General features: G+C 42.6%; 1 protein-coding gene across 5 annotated transcripts in view; it reads left to right on the top strand.

The window, feature by feature from the left end:
• The window catches only part of EGFR (epidermal growth factor receptor), a 209,687-nt gene that overhangs the window by 147,081 nt on the left and 39,714 nt on the right, over positions 1-22,892 (top strand). For 3 of the 5 annotated variants that reach the window (XM_036910343.2, XM_036910342.2, XM_057505312.1), the window contains exons 6-15: positions 61-179; positions 1,401-1,542; positions 3,068-3,184; positions 6,029-6,155; positions 6,263-6,336; positions 7,528-7,618; positions 8,643-8,842; positions 9,746-9,878; positions 11,591-11,681; positions 13,147-13,304. In XM_036910343.2, coding sequence (XP_036766238.2) covers positions 61-179; positions 1,401-1,542; positions 3,068-3,184; positions 6,029-6,155; positions 6,263-6,336; positions 7,528-7,618; positions 8,643-8,842; positions 9,746-9,878; positions 11,591-11,681; positions 13,147-13,304 — 1,252 coding nt within the window. Of the gene's footprint in view, positions 1-60; positions 180-1,400; positions 1,543-3,067; positions 3,185-6,028; positions 6,156-6,262; positions 6,337-7,527; positions 7,619-8,642; positions 8,843-9,745; positions 9,879-11,590; positions 11,682-13,146; positions 13,305-14,577; positions 15,135-15,210; positions 16,038-22,892 lie in introns of those variants that run through there. The other 2 variants (XM_036910347.2, XM_057505313.1) reach the window with 2 other exon arrangements.

The following is a 22,892-nucleotide window of genomic DNA, read 5'->3' as shown; positions in this document are numbered from 1 at the left end:
CCGGAACGACCCTCCCACCCTCCCGGCTTCAGCTCACAGGTGACCTTTTCTCCTTTTCAGTGACCAAGCTCATCTGTGCCCAGCAGTGTTCAGGGCGCTGCCGCGGCAAGTCCCCCAGCGATTGCTGTCACAACCAGTGTGCCGCGGGCTGCGCAGGGCCCCGGGAGAGCGACTGCCTGGTGAGACCACGCCCCATTGGGGAAGTGCTGCTGAACTTCATAGAGCGCAAGCGCGGGGTTGCCTTTTGCCGGGCGGCAAAGCCTCTTTCCTGTCCTGCTTTACCACTTACTTTGGGACCATGGGCAAATGCCATGCCCTCTCTGTGCCTCAGGTTCTCCATCTGGCAGTGGCGCCGGGTATCTGTTACATAGTCTGAAGGACACAATGCATGCGACATCCATGACCAGGTCCTGGGACTGAATGAGCATAAATACTAAATGTGTTAACTTGTCACTCACTTTTACTGTGGCCAGTAGCACTGTCGCCTCTTTCTATGTTTACTTGATCCTCATTACAAACCTGGGGAGTTGCAACTATAAGGCCCTTAAATAAAGAGGGATGTTAAGAGACCCATCCAGGGCCACTCAGATCTTGAGTGGCTGCACCAGGGCCACATTTGCATCTGGCCCAGTCCCTCTCCTGTTTCCACCATGGCTCAGACCCTCCTGCCTGCCCCCCGCAGAGACTTGTCTCTGCTGTTACAGAAAGTTCTCACAAGGCCTTCCTGCCCCAGCAGCCGTGGGCACCCCGGGCAGGTGGTGCCTTGATTGTGAGCACTTTGGAAGTCCTGGCGACACCCCACTGGCCGGTGTGAGTCTAGAGTCAGCGAGAACGTGACCAGACCTCAGGGACTCCAGCAGGGAGGCCCCCGCAGGTGGAAGCCGAGGACTCTGGCCTCAGGAGGGAGAGAGGCTGGGCCCGGCCACAAGGATTTTGGTCTGGTTGGTCTGAGCTGATTCCATGCACAGCTAGGGGACAGATGGCATGCAGTTTTGAAGCCACCACTGTTTGTCCTGGTGCCCTTTGCTTGGCGCCCTTCCTTGTTACAGTTTATGCACTTGGGGAGGGGATTGTACAATGTGTCCTCACATGTTCCTTAAGAAGGAAACCTAGTGTACATTGAGTTCACAAATGACTCCACAGTTACCCAGTTGTGAACTCCTACATCAGTCTGCAATTTAATAAAGAGATATATTTTGCTCTTTTCACAATCCATAAATCACCACAACTGGGACAGTATATTTAAGAAAAGCCATTGTTCTTTCTGACTCTGTTGAAAGTACTTTGCCAGGCCTTTCTCCTGTACCTGAGTAGCTGTAGCCCAGGCTTTCTGCATGGCATCAGAGCAGCACTGAGTGCCCCTGCCCTGCTGACCGGCGCACGCGGTCCTCCTGTGACAGGTCTGCCGCAGGTTCCGCGATGAAGCCACGTGCAAGGACACCTGCCCACCGCTCATGCTGTACAACCCCACCACGTACCAGATGGACGTGAACCCAGAGGGAAAGTACAGCTTCGGTGCCACCTGTGTGAAGAAATGCCCCCGTGAGTTCATCCTCCCCTTCATTGGTCAGGCACCCATTCCCTCTTTTGTCTTGTCTCCCATGGGGACCCATGAGGCCCCTGCCTGGGGGGTCTCTGTGCCTGTGTTTGCTATATTGTCAGGCAGGCAGCCATGGACCTGCAGACCTGGGTGAGCAGCAGTGGGGCCAGGCTGCTGCCATGGTCACAGGCAAGGGCTGCCACTCTGCTCCCCAGCGTCTGTTCTCATGTCCGTGGTGACCAGGATCCAAGGCCACCCGGAGCTGTGGTCCAGGGTATTCAGGTGTCCAGTGGGCACATGCTGGTGGCCATGAGTCTGTTACACTGTTCAGCTCTCATATTACACAGGCATTGAAGAGACCTAAAGTGGGGAGTGTGTCAGAAGATCTGCGTTCTCTAGGGGTTAAAATTTAAGTGAAAGAGGTGCCTCTTAGGCGTACTGGGTGGAGAGATGATTCCTTGTTTGGTTTTGTTTTAATTGTTCAGGCTTGGATTTTGCAGATTTGAATTTATCTTCTACAGATGTCTACAGTGTTTGGGGAAATGATGACACGGATTATGTCCTAACAGAGAAAGCACAGAGTTGTCTAATTAAAGAGCTATAGAAACCAACTTGATTTCTAGGAGGAGAGATAAACTAAGAGAAAAAAAATTTCTGGGAACACTCATGAAGGGGATACTTGCCCTGCCAGATTTGTGGACATGAAAACTTTGCAATTCTGTAAAGAAACAACATACATACATACATACAAGTAAAATAATAAGCTATTGTAAATGACTAAACTAAAGAAAAATTTGCCACAATTATGACACATAGTCTTTGAGGCTTAGTAGGTAGTTTAAAATCCACAAGAAAACACTTAGAACTTTAGTGACCAAAAAGCAAACAATTCACAGAAGAATAATCACAAATTTCCAGTAAAGATGTTGGCATATCTACCTGGGGAAGTCAAAACACAAACACATAAAGCTCATGTAAAATAATATTTGTGTTACTATTAGCACAAATAAGTTACTTCAAGGGTGAGGGAGACAGAGTGACTGAAGCCCAGCCAGATGCCAGCTCGGCCACCAGCACCCTCGGGAGGCAGCTGGCCAGGAGGACCCGGGGGTGAGAGCCGCCACAGAGCCGAATACAGCTCAGAGGAGGCCTTTGTTTGGTTCACATGGTTCAGTCGGTCTTCTAGCTTTAACCGTAAGTCCTGAAGGCAGGGCCTACAGAAAAAAGGCTGCAAGGAGGTGTTTTAGACTTGGGGGCATGTGCTGTGTGTTTTCCCTGACATATCTGTTTCCTGCCTCTGATGAAATATCATTATTTCCCACATCATGATCTGGATGGAAAGCTATTAAAAACTCTTGAACTCAGTTCCATTCCGGTCTGCAGCCTTTCATTCTTTGTCCTTACAGTAACTAGAACAAGAGGACTAGGGGCCCCTGTCATCGGCCCCTTTGTAGGAGGACAGGAGAGGCTGTGAGAGCCATAGCAGCTGGCACTGCTGGCACTGCCCTCATTCCTTTGTCCCCCCAGGTAACTACGTGGTGACAGACCATGGCTCCTGCGTCCGCGCCTGCAGTTCCGACAGCTACGAGGTGGAGGAGGAGGGTGTCCGCAAATGTAAAAAGTGTGAAGGGCCTTGTCGCAAAGGTAGGAAGCCTGCCCTGCATGGGACAAGGGTCACTCTCTGTTCATGAAGCTGGGCCTTCACCCCCAGCCTCAGCCAGGCCCTCTCAGCAACACACTTAGAAGAAATCTGAGTAAATCTCTTCAGGCTCGGAAGCTGGTTGCTGTCTACATGCTGCACCCTATTCTTGGAGTGTCCTCCAGGCCAGCTTATTTCTACTTTGCCTTTACTTTCTCTTGATTGTCAAAATTTTCAAACACCCAGAAACATTGCAGTGATACAATGAACACCCATATGCTCTTCGCATAAATTCACCAACAGCTGTTAATGTTTTTACACAATGTTTTCACTCTCCGTGTTTGCTTTTATACATGTGTGCATGCATATTTTTTTCTCAGCCTGGTGACAGACACAGATATTACAACACTCCACCCCTAATTTGTCAGCATGCATTTCCTACAAACAGGGACATTTTCCTAAATAATGAAAGACAGTGTCACACTCAGGATGTTTAACACCAACTCAACACTATTTTCTAGTATTCAGTTTAATTCAAACTTACCCCTGTTGTCCCAAAGAGATATTTTTAGCTGCTTCTCAATCCAGAATCCTGTAAAGGCTTCAGACATCCATCTCCATCGTCTTCAGTGACCCAAGCTCTCTCTCGGCTCCCCTCCCCAGTGTTGTTCTCTTCCCTGCGTGACCTGGGGTGGTGCGGAGCCGTGACCAGGGGTTTCACAGAGCATCCCTCAGCTTGGCCGTGTGGGCCGCCCCCTCGTGGTCGGACTCAGCAGCATCTGGGACAGGGGCCCTGCATAGGCTGCGCTGCTTCCCTTGGGCACAATGCCATTTTATGCCCTTACTGATGATGGCAGTCTCGTAATTGGGTTAAGTAGTGTCTGTCAGATTTTTTGGTGGTTATAAAAGAGTGATTTCCTATTTTTATCGTTTTGTCTATACTTATTAGTTGGCATTCTTTTGACAAAATTTTTTTAATATCCGCGTGAGTCATAGAATCCTTCTTCATTGAATTTACTGTAATCCACTCCTGTCATTATCCATTCTGGTGCTCAGAAGGTCTCACACGTGACCGCGGAGCCTTTCCAGCGGCAGCTGTCCCACTGGTGCATCCCATATCGCAATCATATCTCCTGCTCAGAAGACACCAGCCAGATGCCAGCTTTTGTACCTTATACTCATTGATTGTATCCTGAAGTTACTGCACATAAGTTTATATAAATCTCCCTCATTCTGCTGTGCAGCTGCCTAGCACCTTTTGTGGCTATACTTAATTTATTCAACCAATCTCCCTTTATATGGTCATTCAGATGGTTTCCACCACGTGCTGTGGGCAACAACACCTCAGTGAATAGATGCTCACCTTGAATACCCCACTTCTGATAGCCTGTTTTGCTATCATCCCCAATTCAGAGCCCTTCAGTTGCAGGAAGGGCCAGGAAAACAAAGGCATGACAAACACAGGTGTTGATCACCCACTTCTACAAGTCTGATAAGTCTAGGACTGAATATATAACTTCGCTCTGAATTTAGGAATTAGGCACTGTGCCCCATCGCCCATCACATACAAGCAGAAAGAACAAATACTATCTCCCAGAACTTAACTAACGGCAGGTCCCCAGAGGGCAGGTATCTGCCTCGGGGCCTGTCCTGCTGAGGCCATCTGGAACCCTAAACAGGCCTGGCCACTGAATTCCACAACCCACAGGATATTAGATGCCACACAGGAAGGTTTGAGTCAACTCAAACACAGGCCTCCTTAGAGCAGTTCATCAGAAGGTAAAGGAGAGCAGCCCACCGGGAGCCCCGAGGTCCAGCAGCAGCCAGTGGGGCTGGCAGCAGGAGGTCCCTTTGCAAGAAGCAAGCGGAGCACAGAGTGAAGTGGCGGCGCAGCAGGAAGTTCTGGGGGAAGGGAGCATGGGACCTCAGCCTGGACAATCAGATTCTCAGTGCTCACACTTCAAAGTGAAGGTGAAATCTGGAAAGCAGGCACCAAACCTTGTGCTGTAAATTCCAGAGGGAGGACTACAACAGATAAAAGCGATTTGGGGTGGAGATGGCATTTGAGATGGAAATTTAGGAGTGAACATAAATTAATAAGTGGGCTCACAGTGTGGAGAAGGTCATTTGAGACTGATGTGGCAAAAAGACACAGATCAAAGCATTTGGATCAAGTAAACACACTGGAAGAAAAGAAATTTAACTATCTGACAGATTTTATTACAGCATTCCCTATGATGTAATTAATATTAAACAACCATTAAAAGTCATGTTTGTGAATAGTTTTAATGATATGAGAACTTGGAGGATAGCTGGAAGTATCCTATAGTGGAATTGCTGGTCATTTTGGTCCTCTTTATTCTGATTTCAACATTTTCTTAAATGAGTACATGTTAACCTTTTAATAAAAAAATAAATGCATGTTGCTTCCTTAAGCTGCAACCCCAGTTAGGGCAATGAAAGGCACTGAAGGCTTAGGAGAATACCCTGGAGAGAGCTGTGTGCAGACAGCCCTGACGGCGCAGGTGGATGGCACGTTGGGGGAGAAATGAGTAGCTGGGAGCAATTAGACTCAGGTCCAAGGGGCACATCGTGAGGAAGAGAACAGGAGTCCAGTGAGAGCAGGGACAGTGATGCTGTCTCCTCTAACCACTGTAACCCCAAACCCTGCCATGGTCCCTGGTACCTAAAGGGCCTTCCATCCGTGTTTGCTGAATGAATGAATGATGGCATGGTGGTGATAGTTCTCATGGCTGTAATTCTCTTCCTGCTCCCCTCTGCCTGTAGAACTCTAGCTATTCCTAATTTAGCCAATGTGAATTGAATAAACATCTCCTGTATCTTTACAGTTTGTAATGGAATAGGAATTGGTGAATTTAAAGACACACTTTCCATAAATGCTACAAATATTAAGCACTTCAAAAATTGCACCTCAATCAGTGGAGATCTTCATATCCTGCCGGTGGCATTTAGGGGGTAAGTTTGGCAGTGTTCCCTATCAAGTTACTAGTGCATAATTACAGCATGTGCTTTGTTACCTGGCAGAGGTTGTTAACCAGCAATCATTTTGTCAATCATTCCAGGGATTCCTTCACACGTACTCCACCTCTGGATCCAAAGGAACTGGATATCCTAAAAACTGTGAAGGAGATCACAGGTGTGTGCTGCCCACATGTCCCAGGAAACACAGTGGGAACAGTGGGTTGTAGAGAGCCTGGAGGCCTATTTCCTTCTCTTGGCATAAAGCATTTCTTCAGAAATTCTACCACTAATGACTAATTATAGTTGACCCTTGAACAACATGGGTTTGAACTGCAGGAGTCCACTTATACATGCATTTTTTTCAATAAATATACTGGAAAATTTTTCAGAGATTGTGACAACTTAAAAAAAACTCACAGAGGAACTGCATAGCCTAAAAATAGTGAAAAAATTAAGAGAACTTTAGGTATGCTATGAATGTGTAAAATATATGTGGGTAGTAGTCTATTTTATCATTTACTACCATACAATCAATACTAAGCTGTTAGTAGTTAATTTGGGGGGAATGAAAAGTTATATATGGATTCTCAACTGCAAGGATCAGTGCCCCTTACCCCCCTTAATTGTTCAAGGGCCAACTGTAGTTCTTTGATATTTTTCAAAAATGCCCTTTCCCTGCAGATGAGGGGTGACTCTAAAAGGAAAGACTCAGATCATTTGTGACTTAGTGCTAGCATGTTTAATCCCCCCTCCCCCAACCCAGACCAGCCGTCCTGATGGCCCAGTGGCGTTCCTGGGCACAAGGAGACAGAGGCGAATGGGTAGAGGGAGCAGCATGGCCCCTGGACCTCACAGACTGGTCTTTATGCCCACTTGGCCACCAGCAGGCCTTGGGTCTGTGATTGCCATCAGAGCTCCATTTCCTTATCCCTAAATAGGAAGTAATTAGGTCTAAATAGCAAGATTATTTTGAGATCTGGAATTAAGTAAGGAAAATACATAAATCTCCATGTATGTAGTAACAGGTCATTGTATGTAATATGTATGCAGGGGTAGCTCTTGTCCTGAGCAGGGACCTGTTTGCAGTCATCAAATTGGAGCCCAGCAAGGCTACTGGGGCCACAGCACTGTGGGGACAGCCTGTTGGCAGCGAGAGTGGGGAGTCCTCGGGAGCGGCAGGGTGCCTGCTGTAACACTGCCATGGCTGTGCCGCACATCGTGTGCATGCTCAGGGGAGAAGATGAGAAGAACCAACTCAGACATTCACATTTCCTCACGTTACAGGCTCACGAGAATCCTGTAATAATGTCTTATATAAACAAGAAACTTCTAAGTGGTGTGTCTGAGCCTTCCTTCTTCATTATAGGGTTCTTGCTGATTCAGGCCTGGCCAGAAAACAGGACTGACCTCCATGCATTTGAGAACCTAGAGGTCATACGTGGAAGAACAAAGCAACAGTAAGTTGACCCCAGCCAATGGCTGTAGATTCTTCTTTATTTTTTTATTTTGAAATGAGGCCTAACAGAAGAGCTTGAAATTAAGCTAAAAGAAGTGTCACAAAGGTACTACAGAGAGTTGCCATAGATCCGTCACCAGCTTCCCCTACTATTAGCACCTTACTTAAGTATGGAGTGAGTGTCAAACGAGAAGTGAACCCTGGTACAGTGCTGCTGGCCACAGTACCGCTCAGACCTCCCTGGTTTCCCACAAACACCTCTGCTGTCAGCGTGCCCAGCCCAGCGCCCCACACTGCACAGCTATTGTTTCCTCCATCCCTTCCAATCCATGACAGTTCACGTCTTTCCTTATCTTTCATGGCCTTGACACTTGGGAAAAATACTGGTCAGGCATTTTTCAGAACAGCCAAAGGGTTCTCCTGATTGACTGAGGTTATGTCTTTTTGGCAAGAACAGCACTGAGATGACATGTCCTTATAGCACATCATATCAGGGGAACCTGGGAGACTTTTTAATATTAAGTGGTTCAGGATTTCCACTTTTCCCACTCTGACAGTGAGATACTCACACATGCACACACAAGCATCTTTCATGCGGTAGGAGTAATAATGACTTTTGTAGTGAGAAAGTTTGCGAATCTTTTGGTTACACCTGCCTTGAAGCAGTCTGGCTCCGAGAAGTGTTGTCCACAACTGACCCTAAAAGGACACATAATACTGTGCAGTGTAAAAATCAGAATGCTGTGTACATAAAACACACATTGCTTTCCAAACCTGCCTTTGCCGCACGTCTCCTATACTGCCCTGCCACCCACCCCACCTCCAGAGGGGCCCCTCTGTTCTCGTTTCCCGGAAATAATTTCTTTCACCCAAGGTCCGTACAGAGATGACAGATTTAGGTCCCTTTTCTTGGGTGACTGGTGTGTGGCACTCTGAGGTGGTCTAGAAAAAAAAAAAGGTTTCAGTGGTGTAATATTTTCATTTCATAATTTTTCACAATGCTATTTTTCTTCTCCCTAATTTAGTGGCCAGTTTTCTCTCGCAGTTGTCGGCCTGGACATAAAGTCCTTGGGATTACGTTCCCTCAAGGAGATAAGTGATGGCGATGTGATAATTTCAGGAAATCAAAACTTGTGCTATGCAAACACAATAAACTGGAAAAAATTATTTGGGACATCAAGTCAGAAAACCAAAATTATAAACAACAAAGGTGAAAAAGACTGCAGTAAGTCATCACTTTGGTTTTGTGGAGATGGGTCCAATGGATCATTTATTTTGATTTTCAATATTGAAGGCCATTCTCAAACATTTAAATTACTTTTCCATTCCTGAAGAAACAGATTAAAGGAAATCTGTATATGCCTAATTGTGACATTATCATGCAAAGTTCATAGAATTATTTCCAGATCATTCTCATTTCATAGGATGAATTTACCTTGAGGTTTAAGCTAGCAATTGTTGTAATTTACCAAACTAAATTTAGTATTGATTATTTTGCAGTTTAGCCATAGCTTTCTTCCTGCTCATTTCAGCCTCTAATGACTATAGCTAGACACACACACACATGCACTCACACACACACACACACGGGACAAACGTCTCCTATCCTGTTCTTAGAACCATGGCAGCTGGCAGCCAGGGTGTGTGACCATCACCTTGTACTGAGGCCTTGGCACTGGTAGAAGCAGATCTAAGTTTAGATCCTGGCTTTGGCCCTTTCTAGCATTGAGACCTTGGTCAGTATACTTAGTAGCTCTAGGCTTGGCTACCTCATCCATGAAGTGGAGACAATAATAACTCCCACTGCTACTGAGATAATTAAATGAAATTCTGTACGTCAAGCTCTTGGCATGGTAGCTAGCACATGGAAGCAGCCTCACCCCTTCCCTGTTGTTACCACAGGCTGTGCCCAGGCCTAGTCCAGTGCCCACAGCACCCAGTAGGGAAAGGGGGACTTGCAGTCAGCCTCTGGGAGCCCACGTTGTGTCACAGCATCTTTCTAGGGCTCCCAGCTGGTCTGTGCAGCTCGAGATCACAGAGAACCCAGCACCTCCTTTACAGGTGCCTCAGTGGGCCCCTCTGGCCCCTGTCCCTCACTGACCCTGTCTGTGGCTCACTCTCTTCCCAGAGGCTGTAGGCCACATCTGTAACTCGTTATGCTCATCAGAGGGCTGCTGGGGCCTGGAGCCTAAGGACTGTGTGTCCTGCCGAAACGTCAGCCGCGGCAGGGAATGTGTGGAGAAGTGCAATGTTCTGGAGGGGTAAGAGGTTTTTAACCCCTTTGTTTTGATAATAACTAGACTTAACGATTGTTTTTGTAGAGTTTATAGTTACTCTGTTTGATTCTCATCTTTTCCCTTTTCTCCTATTCCCTTTTTTTGTTGTTGTTATTGGCAACTGTTAATCACAAAAGAAAATGCACAAAATTTTTCATTACTTAATCTAATCCATTTGGTCTCTCTTTCAGAAATATCTTATATTTTTCTAAGCTATTCAAAGCTCCCAAGACAAATAGAACAGTCTTAAGTGGTTCCTGTGGCCAAGACTATGGCCATTTGGTCTTTCTCTGTACTCTTCCTGATGTGTCAAAATATGTTAACGCAAATTACATTTTCTGGTTAATTTTTGTTTTATGTCCAGGAAATATTGAACAGTGTGAATAACTTTAAATATAACCACACACAATGAAGTAAGCAATCATATAACGTTTGTTTAATTTATTTGCAATCAGTAAAAAGTCCAGTCTATTGATTCCATGGGAATCTTGATATTGATGTAAGGCTTTGAATGACCACAAGTAACTACTAAAAATAAATAGGAAAGTAAAATGGAAGGATAGAAAGAGGCAGAGACAATTTTTTTTTTAACTTAAAGAAGAGTAGAAATTCCATGATGGAGATGAGCCTTAGGAATTATGGATGGCTGTCAGAAATCCTTGTCTCACTGTCAGGGCTTGGGCTACAATTTAGATCAGGAAATGGTCAGCAGCAGGCGAGAAGACCAAGTTCAGTTCCCTTTAGCTGATAAGCTCAGGGACCTGACAGCAATTTGCATAATCAATAATGCCATTTCAACAAGAAGTCAGGTGCAGTCCTTACTGTTACAAATAGGCACATACCTCAAGTTTTCAGCTTTCACATCTGCTTAAAGAGACAGGGTGATCAAAATAACCATTTTGGGTGCCCCAGTCCTTTCCATTAGAACCCTGGCTTCCATGGCACCTGCTCCCTTTGCAAGACTGGCTCCTTCAGCAGGTGTGGTAACCCAGGGAGTGTGGAATAAAACAGTTCAATGGATTTGCTTTAATTGATGCCATTTGCCTGAAAGAGAGGACTTAAGGAACACGGTGTTGGATGTAAACACTCCTGTACACTGCCTGGAGCAAAGACCTGTAGTTAATTACCAGGCAGATTTCAGTCTTAACATCTATCACAACTGTTTTGTCATTTCAATCAAACATCAGCTTCTTGCTTAACACTAATCTATGCATCTTTAAGGAATGGTGAAAATATTACAAGCAAAACTTTTCACACCTGTGTTCCATACTTACTGTTTTTATTAATAACCATTGAACAAGTTTTAATCTCTCTCCATCCTTTACTGTGCTTAGTCTGCAATTACCATTTCTTTCCAGCTGAATTTAAGTATCCATGACTGATATTGTGGGGGTGCCTCTTAAGGACAATTCTTTTTCATTTGTTGGCTTACCTGTGCCTGTAGGGAAGATGTTTTGATTATAAAAGAGGCTTGTGTGTTTATTCAGAGAGATGACCAAGGATTCAGTTAATAGAATCAGTTTATTATATTACAGTGTAGTCCTAGAATCCTGACTATCTGATGTTCACCTAAAATTGTTTTGCATTTCTGAGAGAGGTGATTTGTGTCACCTGAAATTTCAGACTGACTCAGACAGCGTTTTGAAGAAGGGCCTCTAAAGGTGGCACTGATGAGTTCCTTTTCTTCCTCCTGTCAGTGAGCCAAGGGAGTTTGTGGAGAATTCCGAGTGCATACAGTGCCATCCAGAATGCCTGCCCCAGACCATGAATATAACCTGCACAGGACACGTAAGGAGCACATTTTATGTTATTCATACACACGTCACAGGGCCAAGCCTTCCCAGTAGCAGAACCACAACAGTGACCCCACAACGTGGCCCTATAGCTTCTAAGGACAGCCGTCCAAGCCCACTTCCCAGAGCAGGGGCCGTGCCACCTCACAGCTAGGCGGGAGGGGCTGTGACTGGGGGTGTCATCATGTGACCCACCTGGCAGGCACGTTCACCTTTTCTGTCCAACATCCGCCAAACACATTTAATGATAACTGCTTGCTCACTATGAAACAGGGAAGCCCATGATGGACTGGGCATACTGTCAACCAGTTTTCACTGTTTCTGACATTTGTCATCACTGCTGTATCATTTTAATCAAACATCATCAAATTCTTATTTAACTTCAGTTTATAATTATTTGAATAATTTTTAAAGGAACATGTAGCAAAACTTTTCAAAACCCAGTCATATATCTTCACGTTCAGTAATCATCATTAGGAGGGTGTAAGTGAGAATTCAGGTCCCTCTCAACATCAGTATCCTGATGTAGTTAATTCTCAGGATTATTTATATAAGGAGCTGTGTTTGGATTTGAGCTTCAACAGCCGTATCCAAATCTGTAACTGAAAATGTTTTCCAGAAGTTTTCTGTGAATCAGACGAGACACAGTGAGACTGGTTTTCAGCACAGGGTGTCAGCATGGCTGGTTACAAAGCAAAACCTTGGCTTATAGGTTTGCATGGGTGTTGGCCTAAGTGTTCATCATTGAAATTAATTAACTGGGGATACTGGCTTAGTCATTCGGTTGTTCTGGCTCTGGGAACACTCAGTCTCTGAGTGGACAGACCTGAGACATCAGAGAGCTTGGCCAACAGGCAAACCCTTCCTCACCTGTTCCATTTCAGTCCCTTCATGAAGTGTTGGGCCACCTGAGCATCCCAATGCTTCCATTTATGTGAGTTCTGCAAGGGCACTCCAAGTCTGACTGACAAGATCAAATTTAACACAGTTAATTATGCAGCCACCAGTGCACATAACACCTTCTTGTCCTGGAGAAGCATAGATGTGAGTTTACTTAAATTTGCTTCAGCAAGGCTGGCTTCCCAGAGAGCCTCCTCTTAACTTCAGTGTGATGCGCAAGGAAGTCAATCTGACCAATAGGGATATAAATATACATGTAAGCCAATAAGATTGTTTTGACAAGGAAAGATGCCCACAACATATTAAGTAGGATGTGATAAAGTATAGAGTACTTTTTTTATGTTCTTATATACTATATGCATTTAAAATCAGGAGGACTTTATGGTAAGCTGGTAACAGCAGTCATTATCATGAAGCACAATCACAGACAAACTGCTTTGTACTTTAAGAACTTCTATTATTATTTGGCTTTTTTCATAGTAAGTATTTCAAGTAAAAAGTTACTTCCATTTTGAAAAAGAAAGAGACATCCATAAGCATATTTCTCCACCTCGGTGCAGGGACCAGACAGCTGTGTAAAGTGTGCCCACTACATCGATGGCCCACACTGCGTCAAGACCTGCCCCGCTGGAGTCATGGGGGAAAACAATACCCTGGTCTGGAAGTTTGCAGATGCCAATCACGTGTGCCGTCTGTGCCATTCAAACTGTACCTACGGGTGAGTGGAGGCTCTGGCCCTAGAAAAGAAAGTACAGAGGAACATGTTTCCTGTCTTGCAAATTCAGAGATTGAAAATGTCTCCAAAATTTCCAGGCAATAAATTACAAAAGTTTGTATTCTAGCCAGTTATTTACAGCGTTTTGGCCTCATTGGCCATGGCAGCAGCAGTGACAAGCTCAGGGGCAGATCCAGGGGCTGGCGGGAATGCCTCTCAGCCTCTCATGAGGTTTATCATGCCAGGGCTCTGTGCTGCAATGCCATGTCCAAACAAGAAGGAGTAAGTGGCTGGTGGAAGGAGAGCAGAGGTTTAAGAACACTAATCATCACCACTGTCAGAATCAGAATCCCCACCAAAGGTTTCTACACATCTGTCCAGGTGACAGGGAATCGTATGGGAATCTTTAGTGGTTGTTTTGCAATCAATAGATCACATTGCCTGGAACGTTGCTTAAAAACACTTTTTCTTTCAGCTAATTGATTGCCAAGCTGTGTTACTACATAATTTAAACTACATTGATGGCAATTAGCAGAAGCCCTTGAGTGTATGTACCTTACTTTCTGAAATGGTACTTGTGCAGTCAAACTGGCCCCTCCCAGCAGTCAGGAGAAGTTGAGTTGTCATCTGTGTTACCTCACCTTTCCTTGTATCTCATAGTCCTCCACCTTATTTGGAACTGATACTCTTTCTTCTCTGGATCCATCTCTTAGTAGCCCTGTGGCCTTGGACAAGTTTAACTTCTCACTTTCCTCGTATGTAAATTAGGTTAATAATCCTGCATAACTCGCAGGATTTTTGTGATCTTAATATGTGCAATATACTGAGAATAGTGTCTGGAATGTGAGCATCTAATCAGTGATTGCACCAATGGTGGTGGTGCGATCAGTGATGATGGTGGGAGGTTGCTGCTGGTGACAGAGGTGGGGAGCCAGTGATGATAGTGGGGGGGTGATGATGGAGGTAGGGGGGATGGTGATGATGGGGGTGCTGGTGATGATGGTGGGGGCGCTGGTGGTGATGGTGGTAGTGGAGCCTCTGATGATGGTGATGGTGGGAGCTGGTGATGCGGCGGCTGTAACAACAATGGTGACAATGTCCATACCAGTGCTCATGGTAGTAATGGTGGTGATTCTGATTCTGACAGTGGTGATGATTAGTGTTCTTAAAGGATATAGAACCTTCCAACCTGGCTTTCAAAAACTCAAGTCTTGAAAATTTTCCCAAGCATGGCCTCAGTTTACCAAAATGTATTTTAATTGCATTTCTATGAAAGAACCTGGGGCTGCAGACAAGTGGCCTGGATTCAGGAGTGATGAATACCCTGGTCACCTTCCTGAGTGTCAGTGGGGCTGAATGCAAAAGGGCTCCATCATCCTGTGACCCCTTGGCTCAGAAGTCTCCAACCTCGGTGACTGAAAAATAAATCCCCAGCTAACATGCAACAAGTTTGGAGGTTCTCTGTAGTTTGCAAATGGCTGGCTTCTCCCTCTAATCTGGGTCTATTCCATTGGTTTGTACCAAATGATCTGGCAATATTTGCCAAGTTTAACACCAAAAGGAACAAAAACATAAAAAACTAAAGCCAGTAAATTAGTTTGGGTAGGGCTAACATCTTTACAGTATTTTGTATTTCCATTCAGGAAATAATATATTTCTCCATGCATTAAAATTTTTGCTATTTCAGAAAAATCTTATAATTTTCTTCATTCATCCCCTAAGTACTTCACACTTATTTTTGCTATTGTGAAATGGATCTTTTTCTAGGATATCTTCTTATTTATTATTACTCATATATAAAATAGCTTTAATTTTTTGGTGAGGGGCATGCATAGTTATCTTGTATTGATAGTCTTTACTGGACTTCCTTTGCAATTAGAATTTTAGTTCATAACCTTGGATTTTCCAGGAAACTGATCATATCTTCTTCAATAATGGCATCTTCATCTCTCTTCCAAAAGTTTCAGATTGTATTAAAAGGACCATAATTTCCAGAATAATATCAAATCCCATGGCAGTGGACATCAACATTTTATATCTGATACTGATGGGAATGACTGTAATGAATCACTATAGAGAACAATATTTGCTGTTAATTTGAGTTACTTATCTTGTTAAGGAAATAATCATCTATTCCTAGTTTTTAACTATTTTTAAAAATATGAAATGGATTTTTAATTTTACCAGTACCTTCTTGTAACAATTTAAGATTTTTCATATTTTTCCCTTTGGGTATGTCAACATGCTGGTTATATTGGCCAATTTCAAACTCTACAAAGCTTGATGTATAAACTATACTTCGCTAGTTTTTCACTTAATCTATTTTTTTCCATATTTCCAAAAAATAAGCAATTTTGGCAGAAATTCTCTAAAGCAGAATCATGTTAACTGTGTAAAATAAATGTATCTTTCCTCCTTTTTCTCTTTTGGAAATAAATGTGTATGTATATTATGTTTGTGACTGTGAGCATATGTCCTTGGGCTTAGAGGAGAAGGGGTCCAGAAAGTCCTTGGGAAGTTGGAATCTTCAATAAGTTTACATTGTATAAGAACAGTTTGCCAAATACAGAAAGAGGGAATTTACTCCAGATTTAAATAAATCTACTTTTCTCCAGGTAATAAATCTTCATTGTCTGGTTTCAGTCTCCCACTATAATTATATTTCCCTCCAGTGCCCCACTAAAATTGTATTTCCTTCTACAATTTCTGTCTCTTTTCCCCTTTATTTCAAATGAAATCCTGAAGCTATTTATTTGATATGTAAGTTTCAACAATATTTATATTTCATATGTTTGATTACTTATTATGAGCCTTTTGGTTGGTAGACAAATATATGGTTCTATGTGATCTTCTTATTATTTGTATCTTCTCCCAAAACCATTAATTATAGGAATTACATGATAGAAATGGGTTTAATTGTTAAGATATGAAGAAATATTGATGGGAGTAAGGAAAAATAAGAAAACATTTACTTCATTGTGTACTGTAATCTGCACATGATCAAATACATCCTCTCACTGACTTCTCCGAGTGGTGTATGTCTTTCTCCGTTTGTACTGCTAAAGGAACACTTAAGAAGTTTCAGTAACCTCCACGACTCATTAGCCAGTTAGTGACAGAGCCCAGAGCACTGCTTCCAAAAGCCGTGCCCTCCCCGTGATAGCAACCCGGGTGCCTGAGGAAGTGGGAAAGGAGACCTGAGGCAAGTCCATCTCTACATGGAGCCACATTCTCGTAGTAAGTGATGAGGGGAAGTTTCTTTGAAATCTCTACCCCAATGAATTAAAATAAATAATGTGACATCTTGCCTATGTTAATTATATATAGCAAAAAAGAATAAGTTGAATAGGGGAGAAGTAACTTTCCTGACAAAATTAAATGACAGCATGACATGGCCTCTTTTACTTCATAGTTAACAGCCATTTCTGCAAAATCATGCAAGGATGTCAGCAGCTTTTCCAAGGCTGGCCCTTCTAATCTTTTGGTACTCAAATCATTCTCTCTTACAGTACCTGTGCTGTCCCTGTCCCTGTCAGTCACCTCATCTAATGCAAACCTGCCTCTCTTTTCCTCCAGCCTGCCTGTGTATTTGTCAGTAGCTTCTTGCTAACAATCCCTGTCACTTCCCCACAGCATGTTCAGAAGCTGCTCTTAAGGCCTTGCACCTTGTCTAAAATTTGCAATTTCAGTTTGCACCCACTTTGCATAGTGTCCACTCTGTTACAGTGTGAGAATAGTGAGGAGGGATATTTATAGCGGGCTCTAACATGATCAGGTCATCCATTAGTGATGTTTTTTGTCTTTGACGATTTTGGATTTCCTAGCAGATAATAGCTTCTGAAATAACGAGGCCTCCCTGTGTATCCTGCTGCCTGAAGAAGCCTTTGTGTGTGGCCTGAACGCAGTACAGGGGCAGGAAGGTGCTGTCTGACCCAATGGAAGAGAGGGAGGGCATAGACCCTCAACACTAAGAAGAGGGGAGTGTAAGGATGAGAGGTCTCGGGTGACACAGGAAATGTTTGGGGCCAGATGACAGCACCCAACAAGCACCCTCAGGCCTCCGTATCCACTTGAGATGTACTTCTTCACCTTTCCCTCAGTGAAATGTCAGACTTTTCCATTTAAGTGGAATCTTTATTTTACTATTAACACTTTTTTTATATCATTTATATACAATAACAAGAGCAATATTATGGTTACTAGACACCCCCCATTATCCAGTTCCCACCACATACCCCATTACAGTCACTGTCCATCAGCGTAGTAAGATGCTATAGAGTCACTACTTGTCTTCCCCGTGCTACCCCCCTACATTATATGTGCTAATCGTAATGCCCCTTTTTCCCCCTTATCCCTCGCTTCCCACCCATCCTCCCAAGTCCCTTTCCTTTTGGTAACTGTTAATCCATTCTTGCATTCTGTGATTCTGCTGCTGTTTTGTTCTTCACTTTTTCCTTTGTTCTTATACTCCACAGATGAGTGAAATCATTTGGTACTTGTCTTTCTCTACCTGGCTTATTTCACTGAGCATAATACCCTCTAGCTTCATCCATGTTGTTGCAAATGGTAGGATTTGTTTTCTTCCTCTGGTGGAATAATACTCCATTGTGTATATGTACCCTATCTTCTTTATCTATTCATCTACTGAAGGACACTTAGGTTGCTTCCATGTCTTGGCTATTGTAAATAGTGCTGCGATAAACATAGGGGTTCATATGTCTTTTTGAAACTGGGATCCTGCAATGTTAGGGTAAATTTCTAGATAAATGTCTGATAAATTCAGCAGTGAATCCATCTGGTCTGGGGGTTTTGCTCATTGTGGTTTTTATTTGCATTTCTCTGATGATAAGTGATGTGGAGCATCTTTTCATGTGCCTGTTGGCCATCTGAATTTCTTCTTTGGAGAACTGTCTGTTTAGATCCTCTGTCCGTTTTTTAATTGGATTATTTGCTTTTTGTTTGTTGAGGTGCATGAGTTCTTTATATATTTTGGATGTCAACCCTTTTTTGGATCTGCCTTTTATAAATATATTCTCCCATACTGTAGAATGCCTTTTTGTTCTATTGGTGGTATCCTTTGCTGTACAGGCACTTTTCAGCTTGATATAGTCCCACTTGTTCATTTTTGCTTTTGTTTGCCTTGCCTGGAGAAATATGTTCATGAAGAAATTACTCATGTTTATGTCTAAGAGATTTTTGCCTATGTTTTCTTCTAAGAGTTTTATGGTTTCATGACTTACATTCAGATCTTTGATCCATTTCAAGTTTACTTTTGTGTATGGGGTTAGACAACAGTCCAGTTTCATTCTCTTACATGTAGCTGTCCAGTTTTGCCAACACCAGCTGTTGAAGAGACTGTCATTTCCCCCATTGTATATCCATGGCTCTCTTATTGTATATTAATTGACCATATATGTTTGGGTTAATATCAGGACTCTATTCTGTTCCACTGGTCTGTGGGTCTGTTCTTGTGTCAGTAGCAAATTGTTTTGATTAATGTGGTCTTGTAGTAGAGCTTGAAGTTGGGAAGTGAGTCCCCCTCTTTATTCTTCCTTCTCAGGATTGCTTTGGCTATTCAGGGTCTTTGGTGGTTCCATATGAATTTTGGAACTCTATTCCTGTTCATTGAAGAATGCTGCAGGTATTTTGATAGGAATTGCATTGAATCTATAGATTACTTTAGACATGATGTCCATTGTGATAATATTAATTCTTCCTACCCAAGAGCATGGGATGAGTTTCCATTTATTAGTGTCCCCTTTAATTTGTCTCAAGAGTGTTGTAGTTTTCAGAATACAGGTCTTTCACATCCTCTTATTCCTAGGTATTTTATTCTTTTTGATGCAGTTGTGATTGGAATTGTTTTCCTGGTTTCTCTTTCTGTTAGTTCATTGTTAGTATATAGGAAAGCAACAGATTTCTGTGTATTAATTTTGTATCTTGCAACTTTGCTGAGTTCAGATTTTAGTTCTACTAGTTTGGGAATGGATTCTTTAGGGTTTTTTAGGTACAGTATAATGTCATCTGCAAACATTGACAGTTTGACTTCTTCTTTACCAATCTGGATGCCTTTTATTTCTTTGTATTGTCTGATTGCCGTGGCTAGGACCTGCAGTACTATGTTGAATAAAAACGGGGAGAGTGGGCATCCCTGTCTTGTTCCCGATCTTAAAGGAAAAGCTTTCAGCTTCTCGCTGTTAAGTATGATGTTAGCTGTGGGTTTGTCATATACGGCCTTTATTATGTTGAGGTACTTGCCCTCTTTACCAATATGGTTGAGAATTTTTATCATGAATGGATGTTGAATTTTGTTGAATGCTTTTTCAACATCTATGGAGATGATCATGTGGTTTTTGTCCTTCTTTTTGTTGATGTGGTGGATGATGTTGATGGATTTTCAAATGTTGTACAATCCTTGCATCCCTGAGATGAATCCCACTTGATCATGGTGTATGATCCTCTTGATGTATTTTTTAATTCAGTTTGCTAATATTTTGTTGAGTATTTTTGCATCTATGTTCCTCAGGGATATTGGTCTGTAGTTTTCTTTTTTTGTGGTGTCTTTGCCTGGTTTTGGTACTAGAGTGATGCTGGCTACATAGAATGAGTTTGGAAGTATTCCCTCCTTTTCTATTTTTTGGAAAACTTTAAGGAGAATGGGTAGTATGTCTTCTCTAAATGTCTGATAAATTTGGCAGTGAATCCATCTGTCCCAGGGGTTTTGTTCTTGGGAAGTTTTTTGATTACTGATTCAATTTCTTTGCTGGTAATTGGTCTCTTTAGATTTTCTGTTTCTTCCTTGGTCAGTCTTGGAAGGTTGTATTTTTCTAGGAAGTTGTCCATTTCTTCTAGGTTTGTGCATCTTGTTAGCATATAGATTTTCATAGTATTATCTAATAATTTTTTGTATTTCTGTGGTGTCTGTAGTGATTTTTCCTTTCTCATTTCTCATTCTGTTGATGTGTGTAGATTCTCTTTCTCTCAATAAGTCTGGCTAGGTGCTTATCTATTTTGTTTATTTTCTCAAAGAACCAGCTCTTGGTTTCATCAGTTTTTTCTATTGTTTTATTCTTCTCAATTTTATTTATTTCTTCTCTGATCTTTATTATGTCCCTCCTTCTGCTGACTTTGGGCCTCATTTGTTCTTCTTTTTCCACTTTCAATAATTGTGAATTTAGACTATTCTTTTGGGATTGTTCTTCCTTCTTTAAATAGGCCTGGATTGCTGTATACTTTCCTCTTAGAACTGCCTTCACTGTGTCCCACAGAAGTTGAGTCTTTATGCTGTCATTGTCATTTGTCTCCATATATTGCTTGATCTCTGTTTTAGTTTGGTCATTGATCCATTGATTATTTAGGAGCATGTTGTTAAGCCTCCATGTGTTTGTGAGCCTTTTTGTTTTCTTTGTACAGTTTATTTCTAGTTTTATACCCTTGTAATCTGAAAAGTTGGTTGGTCTGTTCTGGAAAATGTTCCATGTGCAATTGAGAAGAATGTGTATCCTGCTGCTTTTGGGTGTAGAGTTTTGTAGATGTCTATTAGGTCCATCTGTTCTAGGGTGTTGTTCAGTGCCTCTGTGTCCCTACTTATTTTCTGTCTGGTTGATCTGTCCTTTGGAGTGAGTGGAGTGTTGAAGTCTCCTAAAATGAATGCATTGCATTCTATTCCCTCCTTTAAATCTGTTAGTATTTGTTTCACATATATTGGTGCTCCTGTGTTGGGTGCATAGATATTTATAATGGTTATATCCTCTTGTTGGACTGACCCTTTTATCATTATGTAATGTCCTTTAGCTCTTCTTACTTTGTTTTGAAGTCTGTTTTGTCTGATACAAGTACTGCAGCACCTGCTTTTTTCTCCCTATTGTTTGCATGAAATATCTTTCTCCATCCCTTCACTTTTAGTCTGTGTATGTCTTTGGGTTTGAGTTGAGTCTCTTATAGGCAGCATATAGATGGGTGTTCTTTTTTATCCATTCTATTACCCTGTGTCTTTTGATTGGTGCATTCTGTCCATTTACATTTAGGGTGATTATCGATAGATATGTACTTATTGCCATTGCAGGCTTTGGATTCATGATTACCAAAGGTACAAGGGTACCTTCTTTACTATCTAACCATCTAATTTAACTCACTTATTATGCTATTATAAACACAGTCTGATGATTCTTTATTTCTTTCCCTTTTTTTTCTTTCTCCTCCACTCTTTATATGTTAGATGTTTTATTCTGTACTCTTTTGTGTTTCCCTTGATTGATTTAATGGATAGCTAATTTTATTTTGCATTTAGTTAGTATTTGGTTGGTCTACTTTCTTTGCTGTGGTTTTATTTTCTCTGGTGACGTCTGTTTAGCTTTAGGAGTACTTCCATCTAGAGCAGTTCCTTTAAAATACCCTGTAGAGGTGGTTTGTGGGAGGCAAATCCCCTCAACTTTTGTTTATCTGGGAATTGTTTAATCCCTCCTTCAAATTTGAATGATAATCGTGCTAGATACAGTATTCTTGGTTTAAGGCCCTTCTGCTTCATTGCATTAAATATATCATGCCATTCTTTTCTGGCCTGTAAGGTTTCTGTTGAAAAGTCTGATGATAGCCTGATGGGTTCTCCTTTGTAGGTGACCTTTTTTCTCTCTCTGGCTGCCTTTAATACTCTGTCCTTGTCTTTGATCTTTGCCATTTAAATTATTATATGTCTTGGTGTTGTTCTCCTTGGGTCCCTTGTGTTGGGAGATCTGTGGAATTCCATGTTCTGAGAGAGTATTTCCTTCCCCAGTTTGGGGAAGTTTTCAGCAATTATTTCTTCAAAGACACTTTCTATCCCTTTTTCTCTCTCTTCTTCTTGTACCCCTATAATGCGAATATTGTTCCATTTGGATTGGTCACACAGTTCTCTTAATATTGTTTCATTCTTAGAGATCCTTTTATCTATCTCTGCCTCAGCTTCTCTGTGTTCCTGTTCTCTGATTTCTATTCCATTAACAGTCTCTTTCACCTCATCCAGTCTGCTCTTAAATCCTTCCATTGTTTGTTTCATTTATGTTATCTCCCTCTGGAATTCATCCTTTAGGTCTTACGTATTTCTCTTATGACTTTTATTTTGAATTCTTTTTTCAGGAAGATTGGTGATTTTGGTCTCACCCGGCCCTTACTCTGGGGTTTGAGGGATTTGGGACTGAACAAGGTTCTTCTGCCTTTCATGGCAATGGAAGTGATCTCCAATGACTGGCACATGTGTCAGCTGGGAGAAAAAAGTCCCTTCCTGCTTGCTGGTTGCCTTGCCCATCTCTGTTGCCTGTGCCAGGCAACCACACACAGGGAGCAGTCTCTGGGTTATCCCCTGAGCTGCCATGGGGGATGGCTCTCAGGATGACCTAGAGCACTGGCAGGGGTTGCAGGTGAGCGGTGTGTGTTCTCCCACGAGAATGGCGCCCCTTTGTGTTCTCAGGCCTCTGTACCAGTCTCTGCTGCCTGTGCCAGAGAACCACACACAGGGAGAAGCCTCTGGGTTGATTCCCCTGAGCTGCTGTGGACGGGGCAGCCCTTGGGATGGCCTAGGGCACTTGCAGAGGTTGCAGGTGATCAGCATGTGTT

This window comes from Manis pentadactyla, chromosome 7, assembly GCF_030020395.1.
Source record: "Manis pentadactyla isolate mManPen7 chromosome 7, mManPen7.hap1, whole genome shotgun sequence".
NCBI lineage: Eukaryota > Metazoa > Chordata > Mammalia > Pholidota > Manidae > Manis > Manis pentadactyla.
Note: the sequence above shows the minus strand (reverse complement) of the source record. Positions and strands in the feature narration are given on the sequence as shown.